General features: G+C 42.2%; 1 protein-coding gene across 9 annotated transcripts in view; it reads left to right on the top strand.

The window, feature by feature from the left end:
• Positions 1-23,546, top strand: part of SPECC1 (sperm antigen with calponin homology and coiled-coil domains 1) — a 98,798-nt gene that overhangs the window by 33,443 nt on the left and 41,809 nt on the right. For 8 of the 9 annotated variants that reach the window (XM_054209037.1, XM_054209035.1, XM_054209031.1 and 5 more), the window contains exon 4: positions 21,171-22,738. In XM_054209037.1, coding sequence (XP_054065012.1) covers positions 21,171-22,738 — 1,568 coding nt within the window. Of the gene's footprint in view, positions 1-1,550; positions 1,866-21,170; positions 22,739-23,546 lie in introns of those variants that run through there. The other variant, XM_054209038.1, reaches the window with a different exon arrangement.

The raw sequence follows: 23,546 nt of genomic DNA, 5'->3' as shown, positions 1-23,546 counted from the left end.
CATAAGATAGAAGTAGACAGGAGTTTTGTTTAATGTCACCCAAATACAGACAGCTGTATGAAAATTTTTAGCTTCATCCATAAAGTGTCAGAGCAAGAACAATGAAAAGTTTAAGACTGATGCCTAACTCGCCCTGTTATACTGAAATATTAGCAAAAATCTGTTTCTATCATATTGAATGATCTCTAGACTCTTTTATTTGAAATAACGGATTCACAACTAGCTAGATTAATTCCTGTATGTTTTCTATTCAATCTGATTTGAGCCTGGGACACGTTAGTTTACTATTTCTGAATTTGTTTTGAACCCTTATGTTGAAACCAAAACTATAAGAAGATGATTCTGTTACTTTCCTGTGTAATGGAAACTGATCACTGGAGCCATTCACTATTCTTGTTTCCCATGTACATCATGAGTCCATTAGTGAGGCGTATCTTGATTTCTTGCTTTGAAAGCCTGGCTCTTGGCCAGCCTCTGTGGATAGGCCTGCCTCGGGCAGCTGCTCTTGCCATACAAGTCATAGTCAAAAATATTGATGATACAGATCTGGTATGTAGACCATATTTGTGGTTGCAGCTTCTAGATGTAGTAGTGGCTTTCAGATTTTCTTGGGGTTTTTTCAGTGTTTGCGAGGAACTACCATGAGGGGAACTTTGGAAGTCACTGTAGTAGTGTGTTAGGGATAATAAACCACCATGTCCTTTCTTCAACAAAGAGAATGAGGTTTTAATAGTATTCAGTGTATCCTGTACACCATTTTTATAATATGGATGTGAACCTGCAATGTACTGACTATTCTTAGTATCAGTTGAGGCTAAGAAGAGCTGGGGATGCTCAAGCTTAGCCAGGAGTATCCCCAGAGGATATCGGAACAAATCTGATAGGACATTTTGGAAAGGGCTTATGCTCACAATCATGGTCAGGATTTCAGAGGAGTTCAGTCTCCATTTCAGTATCTTTTAGGTATCGTAAGTTTTCAGAAGATGCTGAGCATTTCTGAAATTTGGTCTCCTAATTCTCGTGACAGCTTAGTTAAGGGAAGTCCTTAACCAGATGGCCAAGTGTATCTCTACCCAGCAGTGTACTTAGACCTACGGGCAGGGTCCGTTTGCTCCACGGTAAGCATGCTTCCAGTGTTGTGAACTGGGGGCAAAACTAATTTTGTCTTTGCTTTGGAGGCATTTGCCTGCTCTTGTCTTCGCTGGGAGTCCTTCTGCCCTTCTTCACTCCCAGCTGCGTTTCAGTGTTTCGCTTGGGAATTTCCTAGTGTATGGCCTAGAAACAGCTCTCTGCCCCCCTCGCCCCTCTGCAGCCATGGCTGCGTTGGGGCACCGGAGCCCTGCTCGAGTTTCCAAGCCAAGATCTTGTCCGTGGTGGAGCTCGGTGGTGGCTCCAGCGGGGCTTGGCAAAAGCGGTGCCTGCAGTGTGCGCCGGCCGCCCCTGGGTGGCCCGCACCGCTCGTGGAGTCGCTCCTCCTTCCTCCAGAGCTCGCTGGCTCTTTCTCTGCCTCCCTTTCTCCCCCTCCTTTTATTCCAGCAGTCAGGCAGCTAATTAACTGCACAGGCCGGCCTTCTAGTGCATAATATTGTAATGAGGTAGGAGGGAGAGCCACAGCTGCTTCAGCATGAGCAGCAGGCTCGGTTCCTGGTGCCAGGAACTAGGAAGGAGCTGACTTTTTTTTCTTTTTTTTTTTTTTTGCCTTTTTAAGTTGACTGAAGCGTAGACGTTAAAGGCAGATAGAGGCAGGTCCGCCTCTGCCACCGAGCATGAGCGGGGCGCCGGGCTTCTAGGGGAGCTCGGGGAAGAGCCGGGGGAGTGACCGAAGATGGGCAACCAGCCCGGGCGAGTGGAGGAGCACGATCAAGGTCTGTACGGACCGTGCGGAATGTCGGGGCTGCTGCCTGCGGCTTTCGGGGCTGTTCCTGCAGGGAATGGGGTTTTGTTCTCCGGGGGTTTCACCGCAGTGTCCCACCGAGCGGAAGCAGAGGCTGTTGTCACAGCTAATGCTGGTGGCATCGAGCCTGCTAAAGGAATTGCTGCTGTTTACCTTCTGCCTTGTAAATGGTATTTGCTGCTGCTGCGTACCTGAGATCGCAGCACTGTCCTTAGGGAAGCTTTTCTGAAAGAAATCCTTTGATTGGAACAGCATGCCTACAAGGGAGGGACCTTAATGCCTGACATATTATTTTACATAGTCTGCATGATGCAGCTAAAAAGTTACAAAGCTTATCTAGTGCTGTACACGCAACTTGTCAGGATTTGCAGCTTGGCTGTGTTTGTTAGCCTTTACCATTGTTCGTGGCCTGAGGCCTGAAATTTTCCAGGCCTTAGAATTTAAAATGATGGCTTTGTAGAAGGTCTTCCCACCATTGTCCTTTCAGAAATGTAGTGCTTTGCATGTTAATCAGTAGCAGACTTTAGAGAAAGCCAAGAGCTAGTATCAGGTAGATCTAATTCCCTTTGTGCCAAACGTCTCTACACTAGGAAGGCTAGTAAATTGTTCCTGATGCCATAGTACTGTGTTGGTTGCCTTTTGATTGATTTAGCTTGTTTCTCAAATGCCGAATGAGGAAAAAACAGTAGGCCTGCTGATTTCTGATATTTATTTCTTAGGTTTTTGTTCGAGCTTAGAAGCCTCTACCATACAGAAAACTGGAGTAGGTTGTATTTCCTGGCACTCTGTTTCTTACTGTTGCCATGGGAATTTCATTCACAAAATTCCATTAAAGTTGTTATTGCTTGATCAGGGTTTCTTTATAACTTTGAGTTAGATGTGTAGCTATTGTTTTAAAAGCAAATACATATGTACCTGATCTCTTGTATTGTGAAGAAAAGCAAGAGGCAGACAACGCTGCGTTGCTGCTCTAGGATCTCTCACAATAGATGTGCCAGTGAGTGCTGGAACAGCAGTTAGGTGTAGTGGAGAATTCTCTAGCAGTATGTTAATCAGCAGGCTAATGAAGAACACAAAAGCTGCCAGTATCCAGTCACCAGAAGAAATGCTGCCCTAAGGGAAAGTTAAACTTTAGGCTGGAAAGTATGGCTGCCTACATCCCCAGGCCCTGGAAGCATTCCACTGCCAGCTATAGAAGTCTTGCTGGAACTAAACGTGTTACTGTCATTTTGAGGAGGGATAATACTGATGATAAACTAAGGGAGAGATGGATAAAGACACGGGGAGGTACACTGCTAACCTCTGATCAGGGTTTGAGGAAAACTGGCTGTGATTTTTGCAGGGCTAGTGGTGGGATTTGAACAGCTTATTACTATTAACATAGATGATAAATGAGCGTGCGGACCCCCTGTGGGTTTTGAAAATCTCTTTCATCCTTTGTTTTCTCTTGTCCAGTGATTTATTTTATTTTTTTTTATTGGAGGGGAAAGGGTTATGCTGCTTGTGCTTCTGTTACACCTGAACAGTTTTAAAACTCTTCTCAGTTTTTAAATGTTAGGCTGTACTAAGTCTTGTTTTAATGTGTCCTCACTGTTCGTAAGCTATGGATATGACTGAAAACTACATGCTCAAAAGTCTGTTTAATCATAAAGGTTTCAGGACCATCACTGCTGACAGAATAAATTCTGACAACATATTCCCTGTTGAGTGCGAGAACTCTGGCTTTGGAAGTCAGAGGATAATGTAAAGACACCTGCACCAGAGTTTGTGTTGATTTTTGACAACTAGGATGCAAAAACTTGTTTTTCCCATTAGAATGTGATATAGGGAAGTGCCTGCATTGGGCTTTGTTTCTGCTTGGATTAACTTAATTCAACTCTTATTCAGGAATACCTGTGACTTGAATAGCTGTGGTAGTCTAAGTTTGGTCCTTTTGGAATAACCAAAACAAAACCCAGAAATGGGCCTCTTTGTTGATCTAGTTTATGTTCCAGCTTTAACTACAAACAATCAAATCTTGACCTGAACACTGAAGTCTTTAAAAATCTGCTCCCAAGGTCATAACCTAGAGGAAAATACTTATTTTCATATACTTAAGAGGGCATGATATACTTTAACAGATTTTCCCGTTGAGTGCAAATGGGGATGCATAGCTTTAAGCTAACGAGGCTACAGTTCTGTGACAAAGATACATTTCAGTCTCAAAACTAAATAAAATAATATAGGTCCCTGAAGCAACGCTTCCGGAGTCTGACACTGCCCATGTGAGTGATCCTGACACTACAGCTCACAATCAAGTTTTGGGATATAAAGGTATGGCTATAATGACCCAAAGTTCTTAGTGGGCTGATCAATGCTGCCAAGGAACAGGGAGGAAATCATTGCTCCCAAACTGAGTAGTTTGAAGATAACACGTTAATACAAGGGAATCTGAAAGACATGTAGCTAGCTGAGGGAAGGGATTGCGAAGTGAAGACAGGAAGGGAAGACATCCTACATTGCGTCTGTCTTGCAAAGTAATCCACGGCTGGTGTCTAGTTGGCTGTGTTTTGAACAGCAGATTTACAAGACTCTCTAACAGCTCAATATCATCTCTTTTTAAGTTAACCTACATATTGCCAAGAGCGTAAAAACGTCTAAAAAGCAGTTGAGGAGACTGCTTGTAATAATGTTAGATTCTACAGGCTTTTCCTGACTTCTAATTTAAAATTTATTTTAAACCATATTTACAATCATTTGTAAGAATGTTTGTGGTGTGTGACACAAGTTTGTGTCACTTGTTTGCCAAAACCCTCCTACTTGCAAAGTGGGTAAGCGGTGGCTTTTGCTGCTATACCTGGGTGCTCTCAATATTCATATTTATAAAGCATGTGGAGGTTTTAGAATGAAAACACTGATAGAGTAGTGCAGAAAAAGGATGTAAAACAATAGTGAATGTTGCTGCAGTTCGTCAGTAGTTATTTTTCTGCTTCTGAGGCTGGCTGCCTCAGGCTAAAGAAACCATCAGTATATACAAACACAGGCCAGAGCACCTGTGAAATAGTGGGAACATTTCATGGGAGTTGTGTGGAAGAATACAGTGTTGTCCAGTGCTCTGGTATTTATTGAGAGAAGAAGCCTTTCAAACATTAGTTTGCCTTGGAAACGGCGAGGCAGCCTGTGTTTCTGAACAGGAGTGCTAAGGTTCTTTGACATGGGTTGACACGGTGATGGTGTGGTTTTGTTTATCCTCTAAACATCTGCAGGTGATGTGATGATTAATATCTTTGGGAAGACGTGGAAAAAATGACTCAACACATACAAAAGCTTTCTTGAAAGAAGCAGTTGAATGGGAAATGTTAACTTCTCTAGTTGGAACAAGGTGACGGGTGGGGTTATCCAAGGGTTAGACTTTTTTTTGGGACTGTGCTTATTTGTGAAACATGCTTACATGGCTTGGATGAGAATATCCAATGTCAGTGCTCACACTAAGCCAGTATTGATCTGTTTTCTTACGTCTGTTTTGTCCTGGCCTAGGGTTGGCTTCATTTTGTGTTTGAGGAAGGGATTCTTCAGTGTAGGGGATATAGTTTGTAAAATATACAGAGACTTTCAAGATAAAAGGTACTGTAGAAATATATTATTTCTTGTGATATCTGTTTTTCTTTTTCTGGGGTGTGTAGTGAGATCTTTTCTGGGTCCTCTCTTTAGTTTCTCTCATCTGCTTCCCTTCCTTTCTCCTTTCTTCTAAACGTGGGAGCCATTCATTTTAAGTCTGTTATATGTCAGCACGCCATTTCTGCCAAGCAAGAGCTCAAGAGAACAGATGAGTTTAATGATGGTGTGGGGGGAAGGGAGGGAGGAGAGAGGGGCCAGCAAAGCTAATGAATCACATAACAGCTTTCATGGAAATACCGACAGCAAGTCATGTCCTCTTGCAGCTCGGGCAGCGAGCCGTTGAACTTTTGTTCCCAGTGGAGCCAACAAACCACAGCTTGCTCTCCAGTGGATAGTTTAATTCCTTAGTCACCTCTTCCCCCCACGAGTCATTCTTGCATGGGGGTTTTATAAATGCTCTCATTCTTCAGAGTAGTAACGTGCTGCTGGTTAAACTGGTATTGAAGAAGTTTATTTTCCCCTGGAGGGTAATTTTTACTTGACTTAAACTTCTCTTCCAAGGCCAGTTAGGGCCAGCTCTGTTGATTAGTCTTGTGATGTGGCTTGACTGGACCGACATTATTAAATCATTTCAGAATTACCGACAAACATATGTCAAATGGCAGTAGTCTTTTCTGCTCTGCAGGCCAGTGCAATGAGTACATCCAAGAGACGATGTCACAGTTTGGACTGGCCTCACAGAGGAATTTAGTCATGAGCATGACTAACTTGCTGCCTCTGAAACTGTTTGAGACAGAGTTGAGTGATAATCTGAGGTCCCCTGATCTCAAGATGAGAGGCCAATGAATGCTAAATTAACGGAAGAGATCAGTAAGTTCTTCTACGCTTGTAGGAGAGGGCCTTTACAACAGTTGTCAGCATTGGCTGGGAGGATGTGCTGAGTGGGAATACTTTCTCTGTGGGCAGGACCAAAACTTTTACAAGAAAAACTTTTAGGGCATGGCAGGCAGCAGGATGTGGTTTGTGCATTTTGTTTTGTGTTAGATTGTTTTCTTGATGAAAATTGAAGCCATTCTTGGATGAAGGCAGGGAGCTTCTGGGAATCTTACTGAATGAGCTGGTCAGCAAGAGCTTGTTCTAGGCTTAGAACTCTGCATACTATGCTTTTGCCTTAGTGCCAGTGGTGTTTTAGGATCTATGAACAGTAGATCTAGTGTAATAGTAATGTAAAAGCTAATTTTCTTGAAGATTGTTTTATTGGTTTAGTTAATGTGCTGCAATTGACTTGACAGTGGCAGAGTGATAAGGGAACAGCCGGTGGATGGCTGTGATTGTGTGTTGGTTCTGACACAGTATTAAATGACTCGAAGGAGGGGAAAGGGTGAAAGGAGGAGGGAATAATGCTGGCCTTGGAGGAAAAAGTAAAGCTTGCTTCTTTTTGTTTGGGTTATATTTGGCTTCTCGAGATCTTAAAGTTATAAAGCTAGCCAAAGAAATTTGAGTAAGGATTGCACGTTGGTCTTCTCACTGAAACCTGCCAGAGCCCTGGAGGTATTCTGGAGTTTGTTCAGATGGCAGTCCTGTATTTTGGAGCGTCTACTAGTATTTCAGAAAAATTTATTTTTTCTCTTTTCAATTCCTCCTCTATTTTACTTATTTACTCTTCATAAAATCTGACTTCCACAGGGAATGTACCTTTCAGAACAACATGAAACTGTAAAACTGAAGCAAAGTACTTCTCTGATTTTAGTTGACACTGTATTGCTTCGAGAGGACATAATTTGATTTTTCGGTGATTGTCACAGACCGCCACTAGCAGGTTGACAAATCTTTGATACTTTTCATTATTTTTGGCTACTTTCCTATGCAGTTTGAGCGTAACGATTTAAGATAATATAAAACTGCTTATCTCTGATGATTTCCATGAATGAACTTTTTTCTGCGTATAATCTAAAGTAGACATGTTCACAGATCTCTTTTGAAATGTTCCATCTATTATACTTCATGGAGCAGTAATGTTTTTCCATAAGCATCAATAGATATGGATTGCATGTTCTGAGGCAGAGTACTCTGTCCTTGTATGATCTGTCCTCATCGGGCGGTTCTCTCAGGCTACAGAATTATATCAGTACTGCAGTTTTCTGCCCTTTTAATCAGTCTGTGTAGCACACAACTAAAAAGCTCTATATTTTTATCAACAGCAAAATATAAATGTAAAGCAAATTTGATTTTGATGACTGGAAAAATACACCCTCAGGAAAATGTAAGGCTAACTTGAATTTGCAGGGTCCAGTTCTGAGTATGCGTAGGGTGTGTTTGTTACAAAGATGAAAGAACTGTGTAGGTTTTGTATCTTGATTGGAATTTGTTCAATTGGTTGGGAAAAATTTTAGGGACTAAGTAAATATGTCCATGTCCTGTAAGCAAAGTTATGTTCCTGATGGATGCCTTGGTGCTAACTGTTAAAAATTATCAGTGAAAGTAGAACACTACTGAAGCAGTAAGAATTTTACCAGTTACTTCAGTGAAGTCCTATTTAGTGATGTATGGAAAGGAGCCTTAGGGACATTTGACGTATGGTACTTATGTTGGCTGACACTTCTTTCTTCCCCTACTGAATTGTAACCTTTCTTTTGCATGTCTTTGCTGTGAACTGGTGACCGATATTCAGCATAATCTGATGAATGGTAATTAGATACGTTGTGGTTGCTTTCAGTGATCTGTTCCATTTCTAACCTAGGGTGATATCTGAAAATATAAAGGCTACTTCAAAAAAAGGCAAAGTAGTTATTGAGCAAACTTAATCTTTGAGGACGCTGTCTTCCTACACAGCTTCTGCCTCAGAACATTGCAGGAAGATTCTTGAATTCAGCAGAAAAACCCATAAGGCCATATGATTATTTTTTTTCTTACGGCCTTTTAATTTTGACCCGTTTACCTTTTAGAGGTAAAAGGTAGTTTTACCTTTTAGAGGTAAAAGGTAGTTTTGCCTTTTACCATAATGGTTTCCTTTAGATAGGTTTGTGCAAAAGCATCTTAATTAACAGCTGTTTCAAATGTGAACACACCAAGGTAATGCTTTTGAAATGCCATAGGGAAAAAGGAAGAAATTGAGCGTATTTCCTTCCTGATCATCACTGTTTGAACTGTCTCTGACCAGTCCAACTGACTGGAGAAATCCTGTACTAAGGATAGGAAGCTGCTTTAATTAACATGAACAAAGTACAATGCAAAGGTGGTTTCTTCCTTGCATCTGGAGGATATTATTTTGTATTTTTCACACCCTAAAGGTCTTCTGCATTTTGACATTGTATCATTTATACTGAAGATGTAGAAATCCTTATAATATCATATAATTACGCCTCATATAATCACTTTTGTGGGAGTTGTTTCTACAAGGGTGTGGATAATGATAAATTTGTTGGCAGGAACCTAGTTTTCTGCAAGACAGGGAAGAGAAGGACCTTCAAAAGTAAATCTGAATATATACTCTCAGACAAAAACGCCTATGATTCCTGAAATAAAGCAGAGGTTTCCCTATGCTTGTGCAGAGCAGAACCAGCTCAGCAGTAAGGTTCATTAGTCACAATTAACAGATGGTAAGTGGGGATGAGATTGAGTTTCCATGAATATCAGTCATTGCAGGGATTAGTATTCTTTGCTTGGAGAAAGCTCACGGCACCAGCTCGCCGGGTGCAACAGCCCCGGTGTTTGCCTATCTGTGACATGCTAAAATCGTTGGTAAATTGCAGCCTGTAGAGAAAAAGTATAATTTTACCTGTTCAAGGGTGAATTGTAAAAATTCTGTTTCCTCAGAAAACAATAATAAAAGCATAAAAAAAATTATTTGACTAAACAGAAGTCAGTCTAAGTCTTGTTCCCAAGAGCACATAAAGTCAGTCGTAATGCTGATATTCTAATGCTGGAAAGGGATAAGGCAGTGGTGTAATATCCATCCCCATCTGCAAATATCATTCCTTGGATGGAAAGAGAGCTCCAGAAAAGTGGTGCAACTTATTTAAATCTTCAAAGGTTTTTAAACCTTTGTATAATGGAAGGTTGTGTGCAGAAGACAGCCTTTTTCGGCTGGCTAAAGCAATGTACAGAAATATTTCATGTTATGTTTCCAGGCCTCCTAAAGTACATGGCAGTAACTTTGCGCCACCTGAAGCTGCATATCCATTTGACTATCCCTTGGTCCTAGGCTTGCGATCTCTCTCGCCCCGAGGTGGGAGGCACAAAGCTCTGATAGCATTTCTCCAGGCTTTTCCTGAGCAAAAGCTGGTGAGGATGGAGGCATCAGAAGGAAGAGACAGTGCTCTCTGAGGGACTGAGGCTATTTCCACAATCCTTATCTTCTAGATCTTGAGAAATGCTGCTTTCATAAAGCCTCGTTGAGTTTGAAGAATGGACTAATCATGTTAGAAATTACTCTCGGCCTCCTCCACACATAGTTTCTTTGAGCCCGCTTGACTGTGGAAAATCTTTAACTGATCTTTTAATTAAAAGCTCTCTTCTTTTTACCAAGGAGTCGAAGCTCTTCCTGCTTTGAAGTGGGCAACTTTTTATAGATAAACATCTCATTATGTTATGAGACTTCTTCCTCTCTCCCCTTCTGCCTCATTTCTTCTGATGCGTCTCATCCTGTGGTGATAGTTTTAATGATTTCAGCCCAGTTCCTAGTGTCAGCTATTCAGGACAACGCTAGCTGGATCCCTTATCGCTATGCTAGGCAGAGTTAAAGCTCTGGATGAGCTGTGGAAACTCAATTGCAGTCCTCTCCCCACCCCCTCACTGAAGCAGGCTGGAAACGACAATAAAACTGGGTTTATTATGTGGTCATCACATTTGAGTAAACAAAAGGCAGTTGTAATACCAATGCAATGCATACTGGTTATTAAGCATTAAGCAAACAATTAAAAAAAAAAAAAAAGGCCTCTAGCTTTTAAGTTCTTCCTTGTGTTTTAGGGGAGGAGGAGGAATATCCTTTCATGTTTCCATTTGTGATCCCTTTTTTTCCCTACTTCTTCTGGATTAGCGGGGTTTGAGAATTCACGAGGAAAGAAGTTCTCTTGGCTCCGTGAGCCCTGGCCTTTTGGCCAAGTGTGGGGCAGCATTCCTGAACCAGAGGGTTCAGGTCATGGTTTCCTAATACACAACACTGCTGTTGAGTGCTTTGTAAAGGCATTTTCTGCTGCTCCATTCCTCTGTGGCGGCTCTCTGCTCCCTCAGTGGTACAAGCTGAAGTGTTTATGGGAAGGACAGTGAATTAAATCAGGACCTGCCTTTAACAAAGAAAGCGAAAGGGAGGGGAAAAACATGCAGATATTTTTATAGCCAAATCAGTTCCCTGATTCAGTTCACAGGGAGGCCTCATGAACAGTTAAATAAACAGGTTGAATAAATTAGCCTTCTAACTGTGAAAATGTTGGTATTAAGTGTTCCCTCACTTAAACTCCTTTTTGGTTACCCTTTGTGCTTACAGATGTGATTTCAGGTAGATTTTAGTAGTTTAGAGGAGTGATTCACAGCACCTGACTTGTCTGGAAGGAGCAGGGTCCTTTGCGCTTTTCTTTGCTATTGGATTCCTGGATCAGGAGGTTTTAGGTACCTCTTCTTCGTTAACTTGCAGCCACAGACCAGTTGGTAACGTTCAGTTGTGACAGAGCCGTTGTATACACACTGCACGTGGAGGAATGGGTCTACTTGCTGCTCCATGAGGACCACTGTTAACTGAATTTGCATGGTTAGATTTAGGGTTGATTTTTTGTTTGTTTGCTTTTTAATTTCCTCTACTTCTCAAAACACTCAATGCTGGTATTCTTAAAAAAAAAAAATAATTCTGGATTTCTGTACATTCCACCAGATGATATTTTGGGATAATGCTACATACAGAAAGTTTTAATCATTCTTTTTGGGGGGTAGGCAAGGAGTATAGTTAGCAGGCGACTAAAGTTTTTGGCAGGCCCACTGGTATTAATGGTTCCCAAAAAAGTAGGCTTGAGTTTACCAGGGGGACATTCCAGTAAGTGTATGATATAGAGTTTCTCTCAACATTTGCTAGACCATTTGCTTTGGATGTCTCAATGTTTGTTATGCCAGGTTGCTGGGTACTCTAGAAATCCAAAGCAGCACAGTGGTGGATTGCAATTGCACTTGTAATCTGCCCCCGCGCTGGCAGAGACGATGTGCATTGTTTGGTTATTCCATGGGGTTTTGTATCGCTCGTTTCAGACGTGAACACAGTGGTACCCTCATGAGTCTCTTGGTGCTAGAGGCTTATGGCACCAAGTGAAGCTCTTTAGATGCTTCTTGACTCTTGAGCAGATTTGAAAGGGAAATTTGTATTTGTGAAAGCGAAGACTGGGCACGCTACCTAAGGATACGTATGCATAGCACAATTCTTGCCTCTGGTTGGTTTTGCCAATGTACTTCACGGATGTATACTTTGGTCCTTAGACTTCTGAGCAAAAGTACAACCGGCGCTGGTTTCGTACTGGGTACAAAACTGTATATATTCAAGACAGGCATATCCAAGCTTGAGTTTTCATTCCATTTTTATTTCAAACCTTCAGAAAGCCTAAGTAAATAGTGTAAGAAATGTTCAGAGAGACTCTTTTGTATAGACACTGGCATGTCTCTCAGGGTAAAGAGATTTTCACTACGCCTGTTATTCAGAGAGGAATTGTACGTCAACAGGCCCATAAAGAGGAAAAAGTTGGCTGAAATTCACAATGAGACTTTGTGAACAGTATTTTGATCAGATCTTGTCTCATTTACCTTCTGAATGCAACCTTGTGTCCACTGTAATGGCACTGAGCTGTGACAATGTGAGCTTGAGCTTCAGTTCTGGTGGCTGCGCTAAGAGCCTGGAACCATCAGATGCTGAGAAGCGCTGGTTTTCTATTTGCATTTTAACACTTCTTTGGAAGAGTTAAATGTGACTTCCTATGTAAGAAGGAACAAAATGAGAGTTACTGAGCAAGGTGAATCCAACAAGCGGAAAATAAAATATTTCTGATCTTGAAGAAATTCCTTAATTATGCAGCAGAGGTTCCCTAGGTACCTTTTCTAAAAACACTATATAACTGACAGGAGACAGTGTAAATAGGGCCTTTTGTGGATTCTAAGAGTACTGGACAGTACAATTGTACAATTTTGCTTGGTTTAGATGCTAAAATTTGAACCAAATGGAGATGTTTCAAATATAAGGTTGACTCTCCTATTGGGTTACATTCCTACCATGGGAGTCTCCTACCATGAGTCTCTTCTAGTGGCCATGCTTCAAAAGAATGTCCTACCCATAGTTCATCTACACATTTAAATTGACAAGTAATCTTGTCATGACGTAGTCTTTGAATTAGCAAAATAGTGCCTTTTCTCGTGTGTTCCTTGCACCCTGGATCTCTAGACTCATATCTTCTAATTAAAACAAAAAATAAGCCAACCTTTACAAAGTCTTCAGCTCTCATGCCAGTGGTCTCTGTAGTCTTGAACTAGGAATTGGCAAGATCCAGATGCTTATTGCTGCCTTTTTTTTTTTTTTTTTTTGGAACTTCTGGTAGTGTAACTTTTGAAATACAGGTATGTGTTGCTCCCTAACACTTTGTAATATAATTTTGATTTCTCTTTGGTCTTTTACTCTCTTCCTGTGTGTCAAATATCAGTACCCAAGTTGCTTCCCTAGACTGTCCACAATGATTACATACCTCAAACTCATTGCATTAAGTCTTTTTGCTTTTTCTTCCTCTTGCATATTGTGCCTGTTACGCTGGGAATGTAATCAGGCAGTCCAGACAGTCCAATGGGCCATTAAAATTCTTCAGAAAAAAGAGTTCACATTGTAATTACGTTTTAGTCTCAACGTTTGCTAAGCAGAAGGCCTTATTTGAGACTATGTAGATGCTTCTATATAATTAGTGTCAGATTATCAAAACCAACTTTGTTCTTCAGCCCTCTCCTTGTCTTTTTTAAAGCTAGGTGGAGTCCAAGTGAACCTTCCCAAAGAGTTGCTGCCCTGTAAAGGTGTTGGCTCTGTGACTAATACTCTGCAAACAGACTAATTCAGGAGAACCATTGCTGGCCAAGCCTAGGTTTGCTTTGTTCGCCATTGCATAAAGACCAGGTAGCATTGTCTTTCTGCAGGACAACCCTAAAAGAAATGGAAAATAAGTATGCTCTTCCGAGTTGTTGAGGATTGTCCAAAGGAGTATCCAACACTGGTCAGTGAAAAATGCTGACAGCTAACCTGTTCGACTCATTCCTTTTGTGTGTCAAGCAGATTGAGCTGTATTAACTTGTCACAGTATAATAGTGTCATTCGTTATCCTGACTTTTACCTAAGCTGATGTGGACCCGAAGTTTTAGACATTTTGCTCTCAAATATGAAATTCTAAACAGCTTAAGTAGTTCTGAAAATAACAGTAGGTGCTGATATGTATCTCTTGGCACCTGCATCTCTGAGAATCTGTCTGTCTACATCCAGTCCTGCTCTTGGTCTAACCCCCAATAGGCACTTAAAACTGATTCAGACCTTCTTCATGAGTTGATTGAGTCTGCGCATCCATTCACTGTTGGTTATCAATCTGTCTTACTGTTAGCATGCCAGAGGTTTAAGGATAGGAGCATTAAACGATGTGGCAGAATATGTATAAGGATTCTGCACGTGTGTAGGTTACTGTATGGAAGAGCACAGCAGCACTGCTTGAATCTGCCCTACTTTTCAGCAGTTATGTTTGCTTTTTCTCATGCCACCATGAAAAGTGTCAGTGTGTTTCCTGTTAATTAGGATGTCAGAAGATCTATGGTTAGCAGGAATGTTGGTTTTTAACTGTTTCATTTGCTTAAGCAGAGAGAAAAAAGGGCAGGGGAAAAGAGGGCATTTCAATGAAGTAGATGTGCATGCAAAACTCTGAAATCTTTTAATGAAAAAGTGCTTGAAAAGAGTCAAACATACACCAATCCCTTATCTGTGCTGTATAGTCATTGTTTCCCAAAGGACGTTCCTAGTTCACTCTTAATCAATCCGCCTCAGTACCAGTCTCGGGAGCAATGCTGGAGCAGGGTGCAAGTGATCTGCCAAGTTCCCTGGGCTTTCAGTCAGGCTCTGACCTCTTAGTGGTTTAGCCACTTTTGGAAAATGGATTTTAAGCACCAAGTTAACTAGGTTTTTGAAAACTTTACTCTGGATTAACAAAAGAAGCTGGAAATTAAGGGTAGGTTCCCTGTAACATATACTTCTTTATTGTAGAGAATCAACAGAGAATGCAGCGGCTCCTAGCTAATACCACCTTTTCTGATTTGTCTGTGACTAAATTCAGATCAACTATGTCATAAAGTCTCATATTAATGTGTTGTGTTAAGTTGTTCATTGTGTGGCTGGAAATCACCTAAGTGGTACTGGAGTAATTTTGAAAATGGCACATAAAAGCTGCTATTACCTGCCTTGTAACACCAGCTTGTAAATCTGTTGTGAACGTCTGACTGTTCAGTTCAATGTCTAGTGCCACTCTAGATGTCTTCAGACATCCCAGTTGCTCTCTGTCTGCCTCTCAAGCAGAGGACACGTCTCCCATAGCTACTGTCAAATTTTTCACATCAGTAAACGTATTTTAAATATGCCTAAAGGGCATCTGAAATGGCACTAGACATCTGTATTTTGGCTTCCTACACTAGGTGTCATAAACCAGGTGGGATTAAGGTACATCTGTGACCCAGATTTGTTTTGCATAAGAAACTCCAAGTTGGCTAAAAATAGCAATAGGACCTCACACAGGCAAGACTGAGCACGCATGAGTACATGGCTGCGTTACCTGTCTGTTGCTGTGTGTTACCAACGCTGCTGTGGATCCTCAGCAAGGTCTTGGCAAAGCCTGAGCAAGTGCAGTCATGCTGAGTCCAGGATCTACCGAAGTCACAGCCAGAGGAGAAGCTAAAACGCAAAATTGATAAGAAGGACCTATTGCAGCTAACCCATGTGTGATAGAGCACAGTGAGATTGTATGGGAGGCTAATAACTCTTTTCATTTGCTGTACAAGTATGGCCTGTTAATAGTATTCTCCTTTCTTAGCCATTCTGCTAAATGCTTTCAGCCCACTTGATTTATACTAACACGTCCCTCAAGGTATCGCAGGAATCACTTTTCTACCTGAGGCTTGGGAGTTCCGTTCAGATGGCAAAAACTATTAAAATATCTTAGCACATGGGAACAGAATTCCAGAACAATGGAAGAATCACCATCTTCTGTTGGCAGGAAGGCTGTGAGTTAGCCTGTAACTTCTTGTTCCTCTCTCTTTTGTTTCGCTATCCCTTTGTGAGATGGGAGGGATGGCAAAGAGACGCAAGACAGTGAAATAGGTGGTCTGTTGCGAATGCAGGAGCTGGAAGGAGAGAGATGTGACAGTTGTCCTAGAGCAGCAGGCAATCACGAGAGCACAAACTTGTCTGCAGGCAACAGTTTGCCTTTCTGAAATGTATGACTTTGACATTGCAGAGTGCTATGAATAGCTTGCTTTTATTTCTTGTTATCCTGCCCTTGCAATTCAAATAAGGTATCCATTGTTTAAAAACATCACACCCAAGATGCATCTGTCTTCATGTTTTAGTGTTACATGACTGAAATGCTTTCTGAAATGAATCAGTGATCAGCGTGCTTAAATTACATAGATGAACTCTACATGCAGGAGACTTCGTACCTACTTGAACTATGGAAGAATGAATTGCTGATATGGATTTTTAAATATGTTAAAGAAAACGTGGCTTTGTGTTCTTACCTTAGGAGTTGAGAGGCTTAAAATTTAGGAAGAAAGCATAAAATGGAACATTCCCTGTTAATTCAGTCCCTGGAACAGCAGAAGCCCATGGCATTAACCTTTGGGTTATTAATATGTTGATGGAGGGAAGGATTAAGAAAAGGGCAGGTTGTAGGACACAAATGGTACAAAGGCCAGAGGCAAATAATCTTGTATTGACTTCAGTTCCAGAAAATAGATCCAAGGCATAAATTAGAACATTTCCAAAGGTGGTTCTATGGTCCAATGAAGTCACGTCTCTACTGAGATTTCTTCCTCTGCTCTGGGATTGGAGGAGTAGGTATTTGAACTGTTAATTATGCTTGAGTCAAGTAAAATAAATGCAACTTCAAGGCTAGTACTTTACTGGGATGACAGTGATAATGTGCTGTCTCAGAGCACACAGAGTGTGAAGGCAGATAAACTTACTGAATCTTCATCCCAAAATGTCATGTGTGTCCCCTGTGACTATGGCAAAATGTTTGTCACCTACTCACCCTTACCCTGCTAGCACTGTAATTACGTTAGCTGCACTGCGTGGACTTCACTTCGGAACAGCAGTCTTACGTGTTCCGCCTTGGGGGATTGGGAAATGGTTTTCTCCATTCCATAGTCCATTTCCTTCTGGTTGTGGATGCCCCTATGGGAGCTGATGTGGCAGGTGCTGAGAGCTTAGATCAAAAATAGATCATTATGTGGAAAAACCGAAGAGTAATCCTGATTCTTCCTTCTGTGGAAAAACATGTAGCTGTGCTGAAAATGGGATTAAAATGGCTAAAGATCATCGTAAGGGGTCACCTTTTATCTCATTAACATCCCACTTTGTTTCTGACACCAGGGAAAAGTCAGCGAGTATTCCCTGGCAGAGAGTGGTGCAAACAATAAAGCTGCACAGCAGGTCGCCAGCCAGGAGCGCCAGGGTCCTAATCCGTACTGACTTACTGTGACCTTGGCTGAGGCATTTCATTTCTCTCTGCTTCCCTGTCCTGTATCCTAGAGTTAACAATTATGTCTTTCAGAGGATTTCAGTCAAATAGCTGTTAATTTTGAAGCAGCTTGAAAATTATAAGCGCGCTCTCTCTATGTTAAGGTTAATCCCTCACACCTGAATAGTATGGTTGATATTATATATCTAAGAATTCCCTAGTTCTCACTGGGCACCAAGGTGAAGAACAGGATGATGATGAGGTGACTTCAGTCTGAGCAAAACAGGTTTTCGGGCAACAACTCTCAGTGGCGTAATTCAGGAGTAATTCCCAGTTCCTCCGAAGTGGGGGAACGCAAGCTGAGCCTGTTAGCAGAGCGGGTGTGAGACTGGGAGGTTGGGTATGGTGCAAAGGGAATGAGAAATATACTGTTGGTCAGAGGTAGCCTAAGCTTGGATACGTGGGACAGTGGGAAAGAGCTTGTGTCAAAGCTGTCAAGAGAGTAGGTAAGCGAACAGGTTGGGCAGGGTGGATGAACAGGAATGAGGTGCCATAGTACCATTTTGAGCAAACAGAAAGGTATTTAATGGTTTGGGGTTTTTTCCCCCTCCGCCCCCAGAATGTCTCCTTTGAGATGCAGGGCTGATTGTTTTTTCTCTTCCCTGCTCAAAACAAGCAGCACTTTCTAGGAAGGGAAGTTCTGTATGATTCCAGCCACTTTAAGCAGCAACATAAATCAACCCGGGATTGGGTTCTGCAGCTTGGCAGGCATATGTCTGTCTGGAGTCGCCCATAGCCAGTGTGGGGTGCCGAGCTAATCGGGTCACCAGGGTGACTTGTATAGCCCTCAGTGCAGCTCCTGCGTGGTGGGTGCCTCGGGCTGTGGGGCTGGCGGTTCCATTTATAACTGCCACATTGCTCAATTTCAAGGTCATTCAGAGGGGGAGTCGCTCATAAAATAGACTTTAAAGTAGTGTTTATACTTGCTTTAGTGCTTTGCAATCAACATACATATACATTCAGAACTGTTTATTTTCTGGGCTCTGTGTGGCTCTTTAGTATCCCATAGTACTGTTTTGGAGTGTGGAGAGAGGAAAGTACATAAACACTTCTACGCCATGAAAAAAACAGGTTGGTTAATGGTTATTGATGGATAGCAAATACTTTGTGATTTATGACAGAACAAGTCAGCAGAGCATGAAGTCTTACAAAACACCTGGGACAGGTTGAGTGAGCTCGGGGCCTGCACTGGTTGGCAAGCTGGTGAAGTATGGATAATCCCAGTTAAATATCCTTAATTGTTATCCTTGTGTATACGCCTTCCATTGCTCAGGATCATGTTGCAGTTGTCATCTGGTGGCTATTAGAAGCATGCTGGCGTTGCTACCAGAAGTCCTGCATTTGTCTTAGGAAAAGGTGGTTTTCTCAGTGCCATGCAATTTGTACCAGTGTGTAACAGCATCATTATTTCTTGTAACGTACATAATAGTGTCCAGTCAGCGCTACCCACTGCTTACGTAGCACTACCCAGTCATGTGCTGGCCAGATGACAGTCATGTCACTGCACTGCATTGGGCATTGCCAAAAAAAAATAAAAATAGATGAGGTATCCAGGGCACTTGCTTTGTCATAAAATTTTATTTTAACGGTAGAAAACCACTTCAGATTGAATAAAAGTCCAGGACATAACAGAAGGCTTTAAATCCACCCCTTGGTGGGTCCATCAAACGACATCTGTGGCCATTTGTAATGCGTATTTTACATCTTAAATCTGTAGCATGATTACAGCTTGTGTGAGTACTGCTTCTCTCTCCCGGACACTTGTCCTCCTGTGTGTTCAAGAGACGCATTCAAACAAGGCTTTCTGTGCTCTCACCTGGACACCTGGGGTTCACCCCACGTGCACCTTTGCTCTGAGCAAGAAGGAGCTGTGCTGAGCTGGTATTTCTCTGCTGGAAGCGATGCATCACGGCACGGCCCATTCAGTTTTCCTCTCGTCCTTCATCTCCTGGTGTTAGCTGCATTGCCACCAAAAGCCTTGCTCGTCTGCTGAGCCCAGTGTGAATGCGGCTTACAGGTGCCAGGTCTGGGCAGTTGGGAGCCCTTGGGTTAAGAAATGGGATGAGGAGGGAGCCGGGGGCCCTCGGCTCTGACAAGCGAAATGAGTTGTCGGGTCGGGAGTTGCACCAGCCGCCATTTGAGTTGCAGCGGGAAAGACTCCCGTCTCCGCTGGCGTTGGGCTTTTCACTGGGGAGCCCCGAGCTGCCTCGCTAAGGTTGGCGTCTCCAGCTGTAGATGACTAAGTGAAGCTGTGTGGGCTGCTGGCTGTCCGGCCAGACTGTCCCTGCTATCTCTTCCCATAAACACTGGAGCCTTTGTCTCTGGCCTTATCGTGCCCCTGCCATCACAGAGCCCTTTCTGTGCTCTCCTCCCAGCGCAGGCCTCTGTGTTCAGGGGTCTTTTCTTCAGCTGCTCTTTGTCCCCGGGTGTTTATTGTGCCTGCAGCAGAGTGTGTTTGTTTGGGAGAGAGGAGGAGGGGCTCCTGTTTGTGTGGGGTTTATAAACCTAGAGCATTCTTCAAAAGAGATGCTGACCAAACTGGGTGGTGTTAATGTTAACCCTTCGCTGCCCAGTTTTACTGACAGTGCGTCGCTGCACCGGGGTTTCCTCTGACAAATGCTGTGGGAGGGTTATGAAGTTGCTGTGTCAGGCAGAGAGTCTGCTCCCCCTTTGGTTTTAACTGCCCTTTGATAGTCTGTGGATGTTGCATGTGTGTATCAGCAAAGAGAGCCTCCCAAACGTGGGGAGATGTAATTGATTCTAGGATTTTCCCCCAGAGTCCTCCTGGAACTTGTTTTTATTGCAAACACTGGCTCACTAGCCCTTTCTGTTTGCATAACTGGCCTGTGCATCCTGTTTATGTGGCTACATCAGACGATATCTCTTCTTTTTACCATAATTCAAAACTTTATGGCTCAGTACTTTAGGGGTTTTCCTTCTGAGTAAAGTCCTGAAAACAGGAATTTCTTAAATTCATAGTGTTGCCACTTGTAGTAGCATATAATACCTCCCCTTTGAATGAGCTGCCTTTTTTTTAACCAGCTTAATAATACATTTATTGTTAGGATGGCACTTATTGTTTCTTCAGTACCTGTGGTCCCTTATTCCAAAGGACAGCTTTGAAAGATGAAGATCAGCAACTCGAAAACTTTATTTCCCTTTTAATCACATAATGCTTTGCCATTAAGTTGGTTGGACACACAGCCCCCCATCCCCAGAGAAAAAAAACCACAAACCTAAGCAGAACAGCATCAACTTTCTAACCTCCTTTTGCTCTTCTTCTGTAAGAGGATGGGAATTTATAAATGAAAAAAATCTCTCGTCCATCTCGGCAAGAAGCTGCAGCAACACAATTGTCTTGGTTTAGAAGTGTCAGGAGAGAGTTTTGTATTTCACTGAACGTGCAGTCAGCGTAAGTGTTTCAGACCTTTTTATGATGATCTGCATAAATGGAGCATAATACAAATACATTAGCTTCATGTGTGATAAAAATATGTTTCTTTTCAAAGATGGAATGTCTACTTAAGTAACTGAACTCTTCCCTGGAAATTAATAGGTTTAAATTCAGCATTTCACAAAGTAGCATAAAGAATATTTTTTTTTCCAAATAGTTAACATCTCGGTATTGGGGGTTGCAGTTCACGTATTGCAGCATCTACGTATTATATTACCACACTGTGAAAAAGTTCAGGAGACTGTGTTCCTTTGCAGTGGGTAGGAGAGGAAGAAATGCAAAATAATGCAAGCCTTTGTGAAACATGAATCCACACACTCAGTCATGACTAAACCTATTCAGGCACTCAGGTGTTTTCTCCAAGACTGCTCTAGGCTCTAGCATTGTTGGTGTGTGACTTGTTTTCTTCCTGAACTGACTCAATTTGTCTCACCCCTTTCTCTTCAAGGAACAATTTCAGCTGCAAAGCGCACAGGGATTCCTGCGCCCCGGGAGATCTCGTCATCTGTATCCAGAGAGCGAGCCGTATTGCGTGGCCAAGCCAACACTAGGAAAACACAACCCAGCCCCACCTCTTCTGGTACACCGACTCCTACCAAACACGTGCGCCCCACTAGCAAGTCCAAGCAAGAGCATGAAACTGGTGACAAGGCTGTTCTGGAATCTCAGGTTAAAGAACTCCTGGCAGAAGCAAAAACGAAAGATTCTGAAATTACCAAACTCCGTTGTGAACTAAAGAAATGCAAAGAGAAAGGGTCCCTTAATGCTGAAGGAATGGGTGCTTCCAACCAAAACTCAGAAACAGTGTCACCTGTTGACATAGATCCATTAATACGGACCCTTCAAGAAAAAAACAGGACTTTTCAAAAAGAGCTTGCTAGCCTGGGAGAAGAAAATCGTGTTTTGAAAGAGAAATTGCTTTATCTAGAGAACTCTCCCCTCTCAGACACAACAACAAGCAGTGGAGGTGACAGCAGCCTCCCGACCCCAACTACCCAAGAATCCAGTTTTGGAAGCCCATCAAAAAATGTGTCAAGAGCTGAAATGGATGAGCAGAGGCAGCATGTGAATGGGGGTGCGCTGCGCAATTCGGGTTCTTCTAGCAGTGATGTAACTAAAGCTTCCTTGTCACCCGATGCGTCTGATTTTGAGCACATAGCAGATGTACCTTCCAGGCCAACGTCCTCCAACAGCAACCACTTCAAAGGTTCCAAATGCTCCACTACAGGAAGTTCCCCAAACAATATTAGTGACCTTTCTGTTGCCTCTCTTACAGAGAGAATACAAAAAATGGAGGAAAATCACCACAGCACAGCAGAAGAGTTACAAGCCACTTTGCAGGAGCTGTCGGATCAACAGCAAATGGTGCAGGAGCTGACAACAGAAAATGAGAAGCTAGTGGAAGAGAAAGCTCTCCTGGAGACTTCCTTTCGTCAACATAGAGATAGAGCAGAACAGCTGAGCCAAGAAAATGAGAAGCTAATGACTCTCCTCCAAGAGCGATCCAAGAATGAAGAAAGCAGAGCTCAGGAGGGGAAGGTCCTTGAACTGGAACAGAAATGTGCAGAAGTTCTTGAAAAAGCACAATTTGAAAGAGAGAAACTGCTCAACATTCAGCAACAGTTAACCAGCAGCCTACGAAGCTTAGAAAGGGAGCATCAAGATGCCCAGCAGGTGATTAAAAGCCTGAGAGAAGAAAATGAGAAACTGCTTAAACTTCTAGAAGTGGAACAGCAGAGTAACAGCACAGTGACAAAAACTCTGGAGGACTGTAAAATTGCCTTAGAAGGTCTAAAAATTGAGAATGGCTCTCTCAAAACTCAGTTAGAGAGCGAGAAGCAAAAGGCCGCAGAAATCAACGCGATGGGGTGTACTACTGACAACTCTGAGGTGCAAGAGATGCTGAAAGTAGCCCATGCAGAAAAGGATCAGTTAGAAGCAACTTGCACTGAGCTTAAACAAGAGCTGCTGAAGGCAAACAGTGAACTGAAGCACATTCAGGGTCTGCTATCTAAGGTAAAGCAGAAACAGCTGTAAAATATAATGGTTGTTTATCTGTCCTTCCACAAACAGGTAATTGTTGGTCTTTAGATTGTTATTGAGCCATTGATTGTAAGTTTCTGGGATTTAAGTTGCACACATTAGTTTGGAATGGAAGCTGGGATCGTATCATACTATCTCTGTTTCTGCTGCTAGATGCATATTTTCCCAGGAAAAACTGTTAGCATAGCCGTGTTCAAAAATTCAAAACTAATTTCCCCTAATATCTTCTGCAGAATTTACCATTTCAGTAAATAGAATTGCGTTTATCAAAATCGGAGCAAAGAACAGGTCAATAAAAAAATTACTTTGATATTAGTGAACAAATATTAGTGAAAATCACTCGGTAATCCATATGGAGAAAAAGACATGAGTAGTTAGCAGCAAATTTTGAATTCTGAATAATTAATCATGATTAATTAGTAGTGAACTATAGGTGTTGTTGGTCATGAGAACACAAGGATGTGAGCTAATGCTCAGAGAAGCTGACACTTACAGCAACATGACTAATGAAGCGTGGTCAGGCTCCAGATGAGATTATTTTCATAAAACTGAAATATTTTTACAAAACTGAGAGGTATCCTCTTGTGGGATAGGTAAAGTAATGGAAAAAAAATTGCTTTGTTTTAGAACAATTTTTCTCTACCTCATTTGGTAGTTTGTAGCTTTGCTTCAAGCAAGCTTAAGTCAGTTCCTGTTTGTATTTTGTGTGTGATCCCGGACGTTCAGAAGAGAGCTGCAACGTGTGGCAGCCTAGAACAAGTGTTAATAAAGCACAAGCCAG

The sequence above is a fragment of the Rissa tridactyla genome, chromosome 7 (assembly GCF_028500815.1).
Source record: "Rissa tridactyla isolate bRisTri1 chromosome 7, bRisTri1.patW.cur.20221130, whole genome shotgun sequence".
Classification (NCBI taxonomy): Eukaryota; Metazoa; Chordata; class Aves; order Charadriiformes; family Laridae; genus Rissa; species Rissa tridactyla.
The sequence above is the reverse complement of the archived record's forward strand: the minus strand, read 5'-3'. Positions and strand labels throughout refer to the sequence as shown.